Raw genomic sequence first — 15,455 nt, forward strand, 5'->3', positions numbered from 1 at the left:
TGTGTTGGCATCAATATGAATCAAATCATCTCATTGAGCCCGTCACTATACTCATTTTAGCAGATAGGCAGGATTCACAGACAGACACGAACACCCTCTTCCTTACGGTATCGCTCGCTGTCCCAAGTTGCAAATCACCCTCGACATCATGGGACTTGTTATGGCTAAGGCGGCTCCTCTAAGAGTTGATGGGCTAGAAAGAACCATCATATCCTACCAACTCCCAATGAGCTGTAGAACTGATTGCTAGGCCAACCCCTAGGTATCTGCACTTTAATAGTTGTTAAATCAAAATCAAGAATGAATAATGGTAACGTTAGAAACACCAGCTAGTGCTGGCGAGGAGGGTTTGCGCAGAAGACGGAGGGCAGAAACTTCTGGGTCTTGCAGTCATCCTGTCTTGTGTTCATGCCAACCTCACACCCATATTTAGAATCCCTTATCCATAGGTGACTGCTCTCCTTCCAGACCTGTTTGCGTGTACAGACATACACTTTCCTAGAAATTGAGTTCATGGTGTATCATTGTACCTAAATGTATTTATTTGCCTAGTAAACACTGTAGAAATTCTTCTTTTTATTCAGCAGTGTAATTTGAAGCCACTTTCCAGGTGATAATACATAAGGATTGGCCTAAGGAGTTGTTTTGGTTTCTGCGGCACAGAACTCTGAAACCCTGCACCTTAAACTGGAATGTTCATTCAGACAGTCTAAGCTCATCATGGATGTGCACACTCACAGCCCCAGTACCCAGGAAGCTGAGACAGAAGAACGGAGAGTTCAAGTCCAGCCTGGTTTACACAGTGGCTACCAGGCCAGCGTGAGTCCCATAGTCAGACACTGTCTCAACAGCAACAGTAAAATACGGCGGGGAGTGAGCTCAGTGGTGGAGTGTGCTCATCTAGTATTCGTGACAACCCAGGCTTAGTCCCGGCTCTAAAAATAGAGTGAAATAAAATAAAATAGTAACGTCGTGGGTCTGGTAGTAAGCTCTGATTTTCTCCATTTCTAGAAACTTCCCATATACTGATCATATACTAATCATGTGGGTTAACCTGATACCAGATGGTGGAGATCCTATGGTACAGAAACAGTAGAAATAGGACCAAGTCTTATAATCCCAGGGCTGGGAGGCTGAGGCAGGAGGATCACTGTGAGTTGGAAGCTATCATGGTTTACATATGAATCCAAGAGCAGCCTTGGTTAGTTGGTGATACCCTGTCTCAAAAATGAGGGCTAGAGGGATACCAAATTACACATTATGGACAAGACAGGCAAGCAAGGTGTCTTTATTATAATTTCAGACTGAGTCAGCCAACTTCAGTGTGAGCCAAAGGAGCATGCTGAGCAGTGATTGAAAGGGACATCAGGCTGCTGTTCGCTGAACAGAAGCAAGCAGCAAACTTTCATTGATTTTCTGGGATGGATTAAGGTTTAGTAATTGCCCATTGGTCATGGGAAAGGTTTCAAAAGATCTTTTCCTCCTTGTGCACACACTTTCTGGCCTTGTGGCTTGCAGGCTAATCTGTGGTGACAACCCAGGAACCACTGACTTACTCATTGTCACATAAATGTCCTGACCCCAGGATTTGGTCTGAACCTTCTGATAAGACTGAGGAAGTACAGGTGCTTGAGCAGTGCAGAGAGGACAAGGTCAGGATGCTCTAATGGCAGCAGGCTGAGCTAATCCTGTATTTCAGTCTTAGACAACTTTAAAGTTTGTGTATTTGTGTCTGTGTGTGTGAGAGAGATGGGGGAAGGGAGGGAGGAAGGGAGAGAGAGGGAGGGAGAGGAAGAGGGAGGGACTTGTGTAAGTGTGTGAGTGTAGACTTGCTCATGTCATGGCAAACATGAGGACAGATGACAACTTCCAGGAATCCGTTCTCTCCTTCCACCTTAGAGGCTCCAGGATGGAACTCAGGTCATCAAATCTGACCTAAGGTTTCAAACACAACAGGACGGACACAACATGAAAGACCTGCCAACACTTCTGTCCCATTTAAGTCATGAAGCAGAGCTCTGAGGCTCACGTGAAGAGTCCATGCTTCCAGCAAAAGGTTTGAGGTTTTGCAAAGTAACCTGAGCAACTGTTGTCACAACCCTAAGTCAGGGGTGTCACAGCAAAGACGTGGGAAAGGCAGTACAGCTCAGCTGCGTGAGCTCCCAAATTAGCGACTTGTAGGTTAACTCGGAGCCAGCGAAACTGGAAGATTCCAGGGTTTTGTTTTCAAGATTTCAAGAGCATGCGAGTGTCAAGCTCTTGTTGACATCTAGGAAGACTCTGGGGACTCACTGAGAGCACTTGATGGGACAAAGATTTTCCTTGGAAACGAATCCCTCCTGCCTTATTTTGTTCCTGGTATGAGAATCTCTCAAGCCCCAGCAATTTTAGCTTGGTCTACCCATAAGGGGCTCCTAGTCTATAAACAAACCCTTGTGGCCCAATCTGGTGGCTTATGATAGTACTTTTTATAGCAAAGATGTTAAGTGTGGGTGGAACAGTGAGCTAGACCAGTTCATGAGAAATGATTGTCAAATTCCCAAGAATTTGGTGATCCTGTTGTTAAATGCGGCAATCATTAAAAACATTATTGTATATAGATGTATAATTATATAATAAAAATTTAAAACCATCAGATTTCAACTATTTTTACTGCATTTTTAAAATTTCTGCTGTAGAGGTTATTTATGTCCAATGCATCTGTCTGGCAGGAACACACACAGTGGCTTGTTTCTGCACACTTCTTCCTAAGTCTGTGTTCAGTGACATCATGTTCATAGCTTGAAAGCAGCCATATGGAATATTTACATTGCAGAACATTGACTATAAAGACAAGTATTGCCCCAAGCCTTTTTCAATTCTTACCATTGCCAACCATTTCCATTTTTGCTAATCTTACCAATTGAAAATGGCACATTATTTTAAGCTTGCATTTCCTTGGGTGATGTGAGATATGGTCTTTCATGTGTTCATGCCTAGCAGCTTAATAGTATTTCTTGTTCTTATATATATTTTAAAAATATGTTTACAGTTTCTGCTTGACTAATATACAGAACTCATCCCCAAATACTTGGATTTGGGGATTCAAGAATGCAGAATTCACATGGAGAACTGACTATATGCTGTTTCAGATCTCAGCAGTTTAGAATGTATTCCCTCCCCCAAGGGACCAGACTCTTAGAGAAGAGACGAGAGCTTCTTTCTCACTCAGCAATGGTCTTCATACATAATACTACTTCTATAACTATCAACAGATACTAATTGTACAAATCAGTAGGGGCCCAATGATATCCAAAGAATAGTGAAGGAATTACACAGATGTAGCCTGTCACCAACTGAATGGATCTTGACACTACCCAGTCTGCAGCAAAGGTGAAAGGAGGGTTCTGGAATCTTTCCCAATCCCCGATTTCCCATCCCAAGTGAATAAGTGGCAGATGTCCCCAGAGGCCCTGGAAAGATTCTTTTTTTAATTGATTTTATTGAGTTCTACATTTTTCTCTGCTCCCCTCCTTGCCTCTCCCCTTCTCACCCTCGCCCATGGTCCCCATGCTCCCAATTTACTCAAGAGATCTTGTCTTTTTCTACTTCCCATGTAAATTAGATTCTTGTATGTCTCTCTTTGTGTTCTCATTGTTGTCTAGGTTCTCTGGGATTGTGATTTGTGGGCTGGTTTTCCTTTATGTTTAAAAACCACTTATGAGTGAGCACATATGACAATTGTCTTTCTGGGTCTGGGTTACCTCACTCAATATGATGTTTTCTAGCTCCATCCATTTGCTTGCAAGATGTCGTTATTTTTTCTACTGTGTAGTACTCCATGTGTAAATTACCACATTTTCCTTATCCATTCTTCATTCGAGGGGCATTTAGGTTGTTTCCAGGTTCTGGCTATGACAAACAAAGCTGCTATGAACATAGTTGAGCACATGTCCTTGTGGCACGGTTGAGCATCCTTTGGATATATACCCAAAAGTGGTATTGCTGGGTTTTAAAGAAGGTTGTTTCCTAATTTTCTGAGAAATCGCCACACTGGTACCTGGAAAGATTCTTAAACCCTTAGTAGTTGGGCTGTGCTTTTCACCTAGGAGCCACTAGAAGTCCTGCTTAATCGCTGCAGCTAAGCAGATATTTGAGTTTTAAGAATGCTACACAACACCGTTGATTTGGAAATAAAATATTGGAATTGCCTCCATGAATATATGGAATCTGCTTTTTTTCTTTCCTATCATTTTAAGATGTAGAAACAGCTGATGGTGGTGGCTCATGCCTGTAACCCCAACAACTGGGAGGTTGAGGCAGGATGGCCATGGATTTGAGGCCAGCCTGGAGTACATAGTCAGTTCCAGAAAAGCCTGAACTAGAATGAGACCCTGCCTAAAAGAAAGAAAAAAAGCATGGATATCAAAGTCAAATCCCCGGGCCACCTAAACAGCCGTGTGATAGTGACTAGGTCACTGACTTCTGTGTCCCTCAGAGACCTACAGAACAGCATAACATTTAACCAAGAACGATAGAAAAACCTATGAAGCCGGTAGCAGTTGTTTCAGGCTTCTGCAAACGAATTCATGGAGTCCAAAGCCCAGCTGTGCTATTTGTAACTAGGGACAGGTAATCTCATTTTGTTAGTTCATCTATAAAATGCTGACAGTAAAATCATACGGATAAGAAAACTGTGAGAATCTGACGCCGTAACACGTTTATCATAACATAAGTTCACGATGCCCTATGAACATTAATAACCACGTTGCTCTTGTTATAGAGGTGGTTGTAGGGAGCCCTCTTTATCATACCTCTGGGACCAACAGGTCAACGGCTGTGCTAACACCGCCGGGGCGCTAGAGGGCGCTGCTGCCGCAGTGGGCGGCGCTGTCTAGGATGCTCCAGGAGCTTCAATGCAGCTGACAAAGGAAGGGCGGAGCGGCCAGCGCCAATAGGACTCCGCCCTATGGGGGGCGGGACTAGATGCCTGGTAGGGGCGGGGCCTGCCAAGGCAGAGCTGACGGGGCGGAGCTAGAGGCGCAGCGGGGGCGGGGCCTGGAGGGGGTAGGCCTGACGGGGCGGAGCTAGTGGGGCATTGGGGGCGGGGCGCGGCCTGACTGGGGATGAGTAGTCCACGTGGTTAGAAGGCGTCCTGATTGGGGAAGGCGGCACGAGAGGCGGGAGCGGAACCGGAACGCGTCCTGACAGGGGCGGAGCTCGCGGAGTAGCGCGGGCGGGGCGCGGCCTGACTGGAGCGGAGCGGTCCGCGTGGTTAGAACGAGGCCTGACGGGAACTGGGCGGACCCCGACCGCGGCCTGACAGGGGCGGAGCTCGCGGCGCCGCGGGGGCGGGGCGAGGCCTGGTAGAGGCGGAGACCCGGTGCGGCCTGGCGAGAGGCGGAGCACGCAGCTCGGCGAGGGCGAGGCCTGATCGGGGAGGGAGGAGCGGAGAGGCAGGGGCGGGCCGAAGTCCGACCCCTCGAGAAGAAGGTGGTGGGGCCATGCAGGTGGGTGGCCGCCGCCAGCTCGACCACGGGCCGCGTGCCCTGGCGGAGCTTAGCTTAACGCAGCGCTGAGCCGGGCGTACTCCGGTTTCAAAGTCAAATTGAAACCCCTCCGCGGTGACCTGACCTTCCCGGGGCCGGAAAGGGTGTCCGATGACTGACTTGGTGGGAGGACAGGTGAAGCAGTGCTTTGGTTCGGGAGATGGTGGCGCGCCGGCTAGTGGCGTTTTCAGATTTGAAGGCCGCTCCGGAGCTGGAGTTTCAGTTCGAATCGGGATTTCCCGGCGGGGCGGGGCGGGGCGGGGCGGGGCGGGGCGGGGCGGGGCGGGGCGGGGCATGGGGTAGCGTTTAGAGGGCGGGCCCTTTGGATCCTGTAGCCCGAGGGGCGGAACTGGGTGACAGTCCTGATGCCCTGGGGCTGAACCTTTGAGCGCCGAGCGAGCGGTCGAGCCAGGAATCCGGGTTTGTCTCTAGGAAAGAGGCGGCGGAAGCAGAGATCCGAGCCTCGGAGCTCTCATTTCTGGGGGCTTTGCACACTCAGAACTCGGGTGAAAAGCGTGATCCCAGGCTTGAGCGCCCCTTCCTCCCGTAGGTGGCCATGAACGGCAGGGCCCGGAAAGAGGCCATCCAGGCCACAGCCAGGGAGCTTCTCAAGTTCGTGAACCGGAGTCCCTCTCCTTTCCACGGTAGGTGTCCTGGGTTAGGGAGGCTAGGAGTGGGAGTGACCTGACCAACTTCCATCTCTATGAGAGAACCCTTTCTCTACAGTCGTGGCTGAGTGCCGCAGCCGTCTCCTTCAGGCTGGCTTCCGTGAACTCAAGGAAACAGAGGGCTGGGATATCTTACCAGAAAACAAGGTACTGGACCGTTTGGAGGCAGAGGCTGTTTCAAATTCCTGTGTTCCACGTGATTAAGCAACTCACACCCCTGTCTTTCCTCTCTCTTCTCCAGTACTTCTTAACCAGAAACTCCTCCTCCATCATTGCTTTTGCTGTGGGGGGCCAGTATGTTCCTGGCAATGGCTTCAGCCTCATTGGGGCTCACACGGACAGTCCCTGCCTCCGGGTAAGGAGTTAGGGCTCTGCTGGCCTGAAGGGAGGTGCGGGGACAGTGTGGAATGAAGAAATTGAGAAGGTGCGGTTTGGAACGCCCTATCCCCAGGTGCAGGAAGGATGCAAGACTGCCCCATGCTCTCCTCACAGACACTTTTCACAGTCAGCCAAGCGATGTTTGCTCTGTATAACTTGACAGTCGTCTGAGTCTCACCCCCAGATATTGTCATCCAGACGTTCTCTTCTCATCTCTATGCTCAGGTGAAACGCAAATCTAAACGAAGCCAGGTGGGCTTCCACCAGGTTGGTGTGGAGACGTACGGTGGTGGGATCTGGAGCACGTGGTTTGACCGGGACCTGACCTTGGCTGGACGAGTCATTATCAAGGTGGTATAGAGGGCCTAGGAACTGGGGAGGTTCTCACTTCAGCAGCTGGAAGATTGAATGTCACATTCCTTCAGGGTACCAGTGAAGTGGCCCCATGGGAAGGGGGGGACTTGGTTATCAGTTGGATTCGGGAGGTGCCCAGTTCTGACCTGGCCTGTTCGCCACAGTGCCCTACCTCAGGTCGCCTGGAGCAGAGGCTTGTACATGTGGAGCGACCCATTCTGCGCATCCCGCATCTGGCCATCCACTTGCAGAGAAATATCAATGAGAACTTTGGGCCCAACACAGAGACGCACCTGTGAGTCTATACCAAGGGCTGAGGGGTGGGATATGGCATGAGGTGACAGAGGTCCCATTGGGACCCAGAAGACCACCCTTAATGGCTATGGTCAAGTTCCACTTTTGGAACCTAGTTTCTGTACACGTGGGGAGTGGACTGGAAATTGAAGGACAAGGAGAGGCCTAAGTTCACAGCTACCTCACTCCCTTCTCTCAACCTATTTCCCCACAGAGTGCCTATTCTCGCCACAGCAGTTCAGGAAGAGCTGGAGAAAGGGACTCCTGAGCCTGGACCTCTCAGCGCTGCTGTAAGAAGCTCCCTTGCTCCTGGGAGGGGGCAGAGTGGAAACAGACAGGTCCCCTAGGAAGGGCAAAGGGATGAGCAGGCCCTCCTTCTAGCCTAGCATCTTCTGCCTTACAGGATGAACGGCACCACTCAGTCCTCATGTCCTTGCTCTGTACCCACCTGGGACTGAGTCCTGAGAACATCGTGGAGATGGAGCTGTGCCTGGCAGACACTCAGCCTGCAGTAAGGAGTGGCTCTAGGGTGCTGTGGGTGGGGTCCTCCAGGGTCCCAGCCAACTACAGCATAGCCCCTGAAGTGCTTAGCCCCTCTGTTAGTCTCCTTCTTATTCTTCCTTGGAGATTTTGCTTTCAGTAGTTCCCAGATAAGCAGACATTTCCCCCCAAGACCTACCTATGGGAACTTGATTAGGGTGTGGGGACCTTTCGGATCCTGCAACTCAATGGACAGGTAGAAGTGCTGGTGCCCTAGGACTGAACCTTTGAGAACAAAGCCAGGAATCCAGATCGTTCTCTAGGGAAGGGGGCAGAAGCAGAAATCTGAGCCTTGGAGCTCTCATTGTTAGGGGGGCTGGATCCTCAGAAGGTGTGAGATGTGAAGTGGGTCCTGTCTGCTTTGACCTACACTAGCTCTGAGCCTCTGAGAGCAAGAGGCCTAATGCCTCTTAGCTGTTAATGTAGAGAACTGCTAAATCTTAATCCTAAGTTTGTGTTAGCTGGTTTCTTTCTTTTACTTAGCGTATTGTTTTGTTTTGGTTTTTGAGACAGGGTTTCTCTGTGTAGCCCAGGCTATCCAGGAACTTGCTCCGTAGACCAGGCTGACCTTGAACTCAGAGATCTGCCTGCCTCTGCCTCCAGAGTGCTGGTGTTAGAGGTGTGTGCCCCCACTGGTAGATGCTGTAGGTCACCCTTTCCTGGCCTTCATTCTCAGCTGAACAGCAAGAAGTTTCCTAAGCCCACAGTCAGGAGTAGTTGCTCTGGCCCTTGGGAACGGTGAAATGGGTGCGGGGCCTGGGCGCTTGGGTCAGGGTGTTGGTCCTGTCTTTCTAGGTCCTGGGTGGAGCCTATGAAGAGTTCATCTTTGCTCCTCGACTGGACAATCTGCACAGCTGCTTCTGCGCCCTGCAGGTGAGGAGCCCGAGCACTCCAGGCAGCACCCGCCCATGAGGGGTGGGGAGTTTGGAGTTGAGATGGGGAGAGATGGCTACTTAACCAGGCCTTCACCCGGCTGGTGCTGGGAAGGGCCCAAATGCTGCGGCCTTGGCATCACTATTTCTGTGCTGGTCTGGGACCAGGAGCTGAGGTATAGGAAAGCTAACAGGTGTGCCATGATGTCTTCTCATATCCCAGTCTGCTATTTTCCCTAGATTAACAACCTCCGCCTGAAAAGAAAGTCCTTGCCACCATGAACACCAGCATCTCTCACTTCCTTCTGCGTCCCTCAGTCTGCCTCTGACTTAAGTCTCCTCTCAGCTTTCTTTGTGTTCCTTGGGACCTCACAGGACAGTCTGTACCTCCTGCTCACCTTCTTATTCTCCACTTCCTCTCTACCCTAATCAGGCCATTCCTCAGCCTTCTACCTTTTACCCTTCCTCTGCCTTTTACCTTGCCTTTCCCTGCCTAGCTTATGGTTGAAGATGGGCTTTGGGTAGTTACTGTAGACCTGGGGCCCCTGTCTGCTAGGTTCATGGCCATCTCTAGAGCTGTTGTTAATGAAGCCCATCAGTTTGCATGGTCTTCATAATCGTCTTCCCAGGATTTGCATCTTTTTTCTGTCTTCAGCATTGTCCTGCCTTCTGCAAGGGAAGGTATGGGAGCCAAGTGCCCAGTGAATGGATCACCTATCCCATTAGAAAAGTCCTCCACTGCCAGGCAGTGCCTAAGAGAAAGGTTACTGAAAGCCCAGCTGTTGACAGAGGTGTGCAGCCGTTCAGTCCCAAAGAAACACACAGAGGTCTACATTAATCATAAGCTGGTAGGCCTGTTACCTCAGGCTTCTTATTAACTCTTACATCCTGCATTAACCCATAATTGTTGTCTGTGTCAGCCATGTGGTTTGGTACCTTTTATCAGCGAGTCATTCTCATCTTGCTTCTTCTGTGTCGACTACAGACTCTTTCCTCTTCCCAGAAATCTCCTGTTCTGGTTGCCCTGCCTATACTTCTGCCTGGCTACTGGCCAATCAGCATTTTATTAAAGCAATACAATATAAATGACAGAGTACAAGACCATTGTCACATAGCACCCAGCCCTCTTCACTGGCAGGACAGCATGCCACTCCCAGGTACTAGCAGACTAAGTTGTAAGAAACAAAGGGCAGGGATGATGACCTTGTCTTCTTCCCATCCAGGCTTTGATTGATTCCTGTGCATCCCCTTCCTCCCTGGCCAGGGAGCCACATGTGCGCATGATCACACTCTACGACAATGAAGAGGTACGTGGAGGGCTCTGGGCAGAGGTCCCTCTCTGGAGTCTTCAGTAACTACCTCAGAGACACTCAGAGTGAGTCAGGGCCATTCTAGAGGCCCTACACATGGGGACAGGAGAGCTGCTGGTGCTTCTGTGGCACATGTTGTTCCCTTCTGGCTCTAACTCCATACCCCTTTTTCTCTGTGCTCCTTGCTACATCCCTACCCCAAGGACAGGAGCACTACACAGACCATCCTTTCGGGTCTGTAGCTTGGCACATAGTGGGTCCTCAGCTGTGTGTTTGGCTGCAACCCGAGCTGCTGTCGTGGAGCTTGACAGATAGTTCTCTCTCATATTACTCCCTAGGAGCAGTTAGCAGTTGGGATAGGTCTTTGGTCTGTTGTTCTGGGTGTTTGGCTATTCCATCTCTGGTTATCTTGTCTACATCTAGTCAGCAATAAGGGAGCGGGCAAAGAGACTAGATGCCTGTGTCTTCAAGAGTGTGGTCCAGAAATGAAATTCATTATTACTTACATTCACAGAACTTAGTGTGACCACATTTAGCTGCAGAGAAGACTTGGAATGATGGCTCTAGCTGGGTAGTTGTGTAGCTATGGCTTGGGTCTTCTGTTATGAAGATATCATGGATAGTTAACAGTCTCGGTCACATACATCAAGGGAAATTACCCAGGGTGCTGTGGTACCTGCTGAGCCCTAGATGTAAGTGTTGGGGACCAGTGTGGAAATTCCATCAGTAAGTTCTATTTCTAGACTGTAAATGACTGGGAATTGGTCTGGACCCAGTCCGCTGTCATCAGATGATAGTAATGACTGGGTGGGCATAGGAAAGTTTCTAAGGATACCAATTCCACCATGTGATTCAGGAGGATCCTGGGTCATTCTCAACACTGGGCTCCTCTTACTGACCTCTATGTCCAGACCCATGTCCTGATTCCCAGAGTAAAACCTGTGCCATCCCCAGGTGGGGTCAGAAAGTGCCCAAGGAGCACAGTCTCTGCTGACGGAGCTGGTACTGCGGCGCATCTCAGCCACACCTCAGCGTCTGACCGCCTTCGAGGAAGCCATACCTAAGTCCTTCATGATCAGTGCAGACATGGCCCATGCTGTGCACCCAAACTATGCGTGAGTCTTCCTACCAGACAGTACTCACTGCTAGAGACCCAAGCATAGCCCACTTACAGGCTGATTCCTGGCCCTGTCTCTTTCTTCATCTCCTGGGAGGTTTGGGCGTCTTCCTTTTGATTGTTCTAGGCCAGACTTAGTGAAAGTCACGTGTTGCCTAAGCCTGGTATGTGTGTTAGATACCTTGTTTCCTTTTGTGGCTAGAATCTGCCTAAATGTTTGTTTTGAATGCCATGAGGACCTGCAGGGTTGGGTGGGAAAGAAAGCTATAACCCATTAGTGCTATCTGCCTTGGAGGGGAGTGGATGTTGACAGGCCTCCACTACAGTGTGCTGTGCTGACCTTTCCTACCTCCTACAGGGACAAGCATGAAGAAAACCACCGGCCCTTATTCCATAAGGTAAAGAAGCTTTTAAGGATGTGGTGGCCTGGCTGAGCCTGGCCGATGTGGTTCCCCCTGGGTCACATGTCATCTCTACTCCTGCTTGACGTTTCCCAGGGTCCTGTGATCAAGGTGAACAGCAAGCAGCGCTATGCCTCTAACGCAGTGTCAGAGGCTCTGATTCGAGAGGTGGCCAGCCAAGTTGGGGTGCCCCTGCAGGTGAGTATATATCTTTTCTGGGAAGGCTTGGTGGAGGGAGCAGGATGAAGACATAAACTGCTGTGCTCCATGAGTGGGGAGCACAGTAGGTGGGCTTCAGTGGAGGGAGTCCCAGTAAGTGAGATCAGGGCTTTGGGTGCAGAGCTAGCTACATTGCTGCTTTTGTTGTGCTGACTTTAGCCTAGTTTGCTAAGCTGTCTAAGTGTTAGTGTTCCCATCTGTAAAGTGAATAATGATAATAATAATAATATAATAATAATAATAATAATAAGTGATAATGAACCCTGCACTACTGATTTTTGTAAGGCTTACTCTTGCCACCTAGGTTAATCCTTTCTGTTTTCCTCTTAACATTTACTTTCCCTGCATCTTATACCCCAACCCAGAAGGAATATTGAGGACTGGAGAGCCTAGAACCACAACTGCTCACTTTTCCTCTGATTATGAAATCACCCATCACTGTCCTGTCACACTGTGTGGACATATATTCCTACATCAGGAATTTGGCCCACAGTGCTCCAGTAACAGACAGCACACAAGTTCTAGTGGAGGCAGGACTAGACAAGGGCTGTTTTTGCTTCGTTGTCTCCATCTTGCCCCATGTAATGCCAGATCATTCTACTCACAGAGAGGACTATGGGAGGAAGTGAGAGCTAGCACTGAGAAAGAAGGACTCTGGGAAGGTCCAGAGGAAGAACATCTCAGCCAGAGGGAACAGATAGGAAGATCCACAGGGGGAATGAGAATGAGTTAGCCTGGTAGTGAGAGAGAAGGCAGAGCTGAGAGCAGGCAGGATAAGAGAGGATGCTCACCCAGGCCAGTTTGCTTCTGAGGCCCTAGAAGAACATTTATATTCTAAGGTATGAGGACATTGTAGGCTTTTCCCTAATAGCTTACAGCAGAACCATGGCATATATACTTTAGAAAAGACAAATAGAAATGAAAAAATAAAATTTGAACCAGGTATGGTAGCACACATTTGTAACCCTGGCACATAGAAAATGGAGACAGGAGGATCATCCTCAGCCACATAGCAAGTTCAAAGCCAGCCTGAGCTACATGAGACTCTCTTTAAAAAAGGGCTTACGCACACCTTTAATCCCAGCACTCCACTCCTCAGGCAGAGGCAGGTGGATCTCTGTGAGTCTGATCCTGATCTACAAAGTGAGTTCCAGACCAGCCAGGGATACATAGTTGAGACCATGTCTCCAAAAAAGAGTATCACCAGAGTTTTACATATTCTTCCCGATTCTTCCTGTGCATTTATTTTAAATTTTGTAAAATTAAATCACTGGATATATTTGTTACCTCTTTTCATACACTGACTAGACAGATGCTGTACAAGCAGTGAGCCCCCTTTTTAACACTAATTGATAATCCTTGCTTAGTCAGCAATTGCATTAGAATTTACTGATACACCTTCTCCCACCCATTCTTTCAACCTTCCCATTCTGTGAGGTAGAACCTGCCCCCCATCATCCAGGCTGATTAGTTACCGTAAGTTGATTCTTGGGCCAGCAAAATAGCCTAGTGGGTAAAATCTCCTGCCACAAAGCCTGGCAACCTGAGTTTGCTATGTAAGACCCACATTGTGGAAGACGAGAGCTCATGCCTGTAAGTTGTCCTCTGACATGTGTGCCACAGCATGTGCATGCCACACACTTAAAATTTTGAAAGATCATTCCTAACAAGACAACAAGATAATTGTTTACTTTCTCTTCAATAACCTTTTTCAAGGTTGAGTTTTATCCTAAATGTCATTATAAATTAGTTTCTTTGCTTTTCACTTATTACTATCAAATTATGAATGTTCATTGATTGAGTGCCGTTCACAGAATTATTATGAGATGCTCAAGTTGTCATTGTCATGCCTTTGGCCAGTGAGTTCTTTCCTATGCCCTGCGACAGGACTCTGAAAAGTTACCTTGCTTTTGGGCACAGTAAGAAATTTCAACCTCATATTTTCACTTTTGTTCTTAGATTTGGCAACTAGAAAAAACCTTTTTTTTTTTTTAAATCATGAGTTAATATTGTAATTTCCATTGGACAAAAAATGGCTTATATTTTATAGTTCTGTTTTATACTTTAAAAAAGGAATCTTAGAATCTAGCATCATATTATGATTTCCTTGTTTTTTAAGGTAGGGTCTTATGTAGCTCGTGCCAGCTTCAAACTCATTGTGTAGTAGAATATACCCTTAAACTCCTGATCCCTTCTCCACATCCCAAGTCTTGGAATTACAAGTATGCACCTCCATGCCTAAGTGTGCACTGCAGGGGATCAAATCCAGGGCTTCACTCGTGCTAGGCAAGCACTCAACCAAATGAACCACACCCCAGCCCAGCAGTGTTTTATAAAACCTGAAAGCTGCTGAGTGTTTTTCTTTGTTTATTGAGGGTTCAGGCTGGGTGTGACAGTAACAAAACAATGTTTTTAAATGCTTGAAGACATAGAACTAGATCATCTTCCCGCCTGTGTCCCTGGGGTAGCTTCTTCCTTGATCTTAATGGGCATACCTGGTGTTTAGCTTATGGCCTCTCCTCTTCTCTTCAGGACCTCATGGTCCGGAACGACTCCCCCTGTGGTACCACCATTGGACCTATCTTGGCTTCTCGACTGGGGCTTCGGGTGCTGGACTTAGGTAGCCCCCAGCTGGCCATGCACTCTATTCGGGAGACAGCCTGTACCACTGGAGTTCTCCAGAGCCTCACCCTTTTCAAGGTAACTCCCACCTGACCCTCCCCTCCATCATTAAATGGCTAGCCCTGTTGCTGGGGCTGTTGGCTATGATGCTCCTTGGATCAGCGTCCCATCACTCGACAAAATAAGTGATATGAACAGTCTATAAGAAGTCAGGGTTTTGGCTCACAGTTTTAGAGACTTTATTTCACGGTCAGTTGGCTTGTTAATCCTTAAGCCCTGTGATAAAGCAGAGTGTCATGGCAAGAACATGTGGTAGAGGAATCTGCTCCCCTGAGATTGTCAGTGAGGGTTGTGCGGGGGGAGGATCCAGTGTCCCCTTAAGAGTTTGCTTTATCCTGAGTGACCTAACTTCTTCCCTTCAGGCCCCACATCTTAACGGTTGCACTACCTCCCAATAATGCCACAGGCTAGTGAGCAAGCCTTTAACACATGGACCTTCAAGGACACTTACACAAGCCACACCAGTCCCCATTTTCATGACCTCAGAAAGGTTGTCTAGGAACGGGCTGAGGGGCGAGAAGACATTAAGCGTAGACCCTCAACGCTATAGTAATAGAGCCTAGAACTGAAGGTGACGGGAGGCGAGTGGTCGGGCACTGTCATCTGGTCATCGCTAACTCCTAGTTCCATTGCTTCTCGTTTCAGGGTTTCTTTGAGCTGTTCCCCTCTGTCAGCCGCAACCTCTTAGTGGACTGAGCCCTCTTGGCGAGGCCTGTCTTCTCTCAGCCCTGGGACCGAAGGGGAGGTCTCAGTTTAGCTGAAGCTAGATTATTAAAGTGGATTTTCACCCAGCTCTGTTGTGCTTCTTCAGAAGCTGCATGGTGGGGAATTGAGCCTGACCTGAGCCTCTGGAATCAGAGCAGAGGTGAAGGTTGGAGTGCAGTAAAGAATAAATTCCTAGAAATAAAATTAAGAAATTGAATGTACGTGTACTTAAAATTCAGGTAAGTACTGTTCGGTTGTCCCTCCTTGCATCTCACCTGTATCAGAAGCTCATATTTATAGGGACTTCACACCACTCCTTTTTTATGGTTTTAGATTTATTTTATGTGTATGAGTGTTTTGTGTGTGTGTGTGTGTGTGTGTGTGTGT

General features: G+C 48.4%; 1 protein-coding gene across 3 annotated transcripts; it reads left to right on the top strand.

The window, feature by feature from the left end:
• Positions 1 to 5,360: 5,360 nt before the first annotated feature.
• LOC119820612 (aspartyl aminopeptidase) lies at positions 5,361 to 15,154 on the top strand. 3 transcript variants are annotated; one of them, XM_038339115.1, is made up of 15 exons: positions 5,361 to 5,489; positions 6,079 to 6,172; positions 6,255 to 6,343; positions 6,438 to 6,551; positions 6,800 to 6,925; positions 7,093 to 7,223; positions 7,437 to 7,512; positions 7,626 to 7,733; positions 8,558 to 8,635; positions 9,858 to 9,941; positions 10,899 to 11,059; positions 11,420 to 11,459; positions 11,559 to 11,660; positions 14,214 to 14,381; positions 15,009 to 15,154. In XM_038339115.1, the coding sequence occupies exons 1-15, from the start codon at positions 5,484 to 5,486 to the stop codon at positions 15,057 to 15,059; spliced, it is 1,428 nt and encodes a 475-aa protein (XP_038195043.1). In that variant the 5' UTR covers positions 5,361 to 5,483; the 3' UTR covers positions 15,060 to 15,154. The 3 variants fall into 3 exon arrangements, with proteins under 3 accessions (XP_038195043.1, XP_038195042.1, XP_038195044.1); XM_038339114.1 differs by lacking the exon at positions 5,361 to 5,489 and adding an exon at positions 5,496 to 5,663; XM_038339116.1 differs by lacking the exon at positions 5,361 to 5,489 and adding an exon at positions 5,930 to 5,948.
• The last annotated feature ends 301 nt before the right edge of the window (positions 15,155 to 15,455 follow it).

This window comes from Arvicola amphibius, chromosome 8, assembly GCF_903992535.2.
Source record: "Arvicola amphibius chromosome 8, mArvAmp1.2, whole genome shotgun sequence".
Taxonomy (NCBI): domain Eukaryota; kingdom Metazoa; phylum Chordata; class Mammalia; order Rodentia; family Cricetidae; genus Arvicola; species Arvicola amphibius.

What these genes read in the sequence shown, in the direction of transcription:
- LOC119820612 (XM_038339114.1), top strand. Translation starts at nt 5,640, where the DNA reads ATGACTGACTTGGTGGGAGGACAG. An exon ending in CCCAACACAGAGACGCACCT is followed by an intron (nt 7,224 to 7,436) that starts GTGAGTCTATAC and finishes ATTTCCCCACAG; the next exon opens with AGTGCCTATTCTCGCCACAG. An exon ending in AAGTTGGGGTGCCCCTGCAG is followed by an intron (nt 11,661 to 14,213) that starts GTGAGTATATAT and finishes TCTTCTCTTCAG; the next exon opens with GACCTCATGGTCCGGAACGA.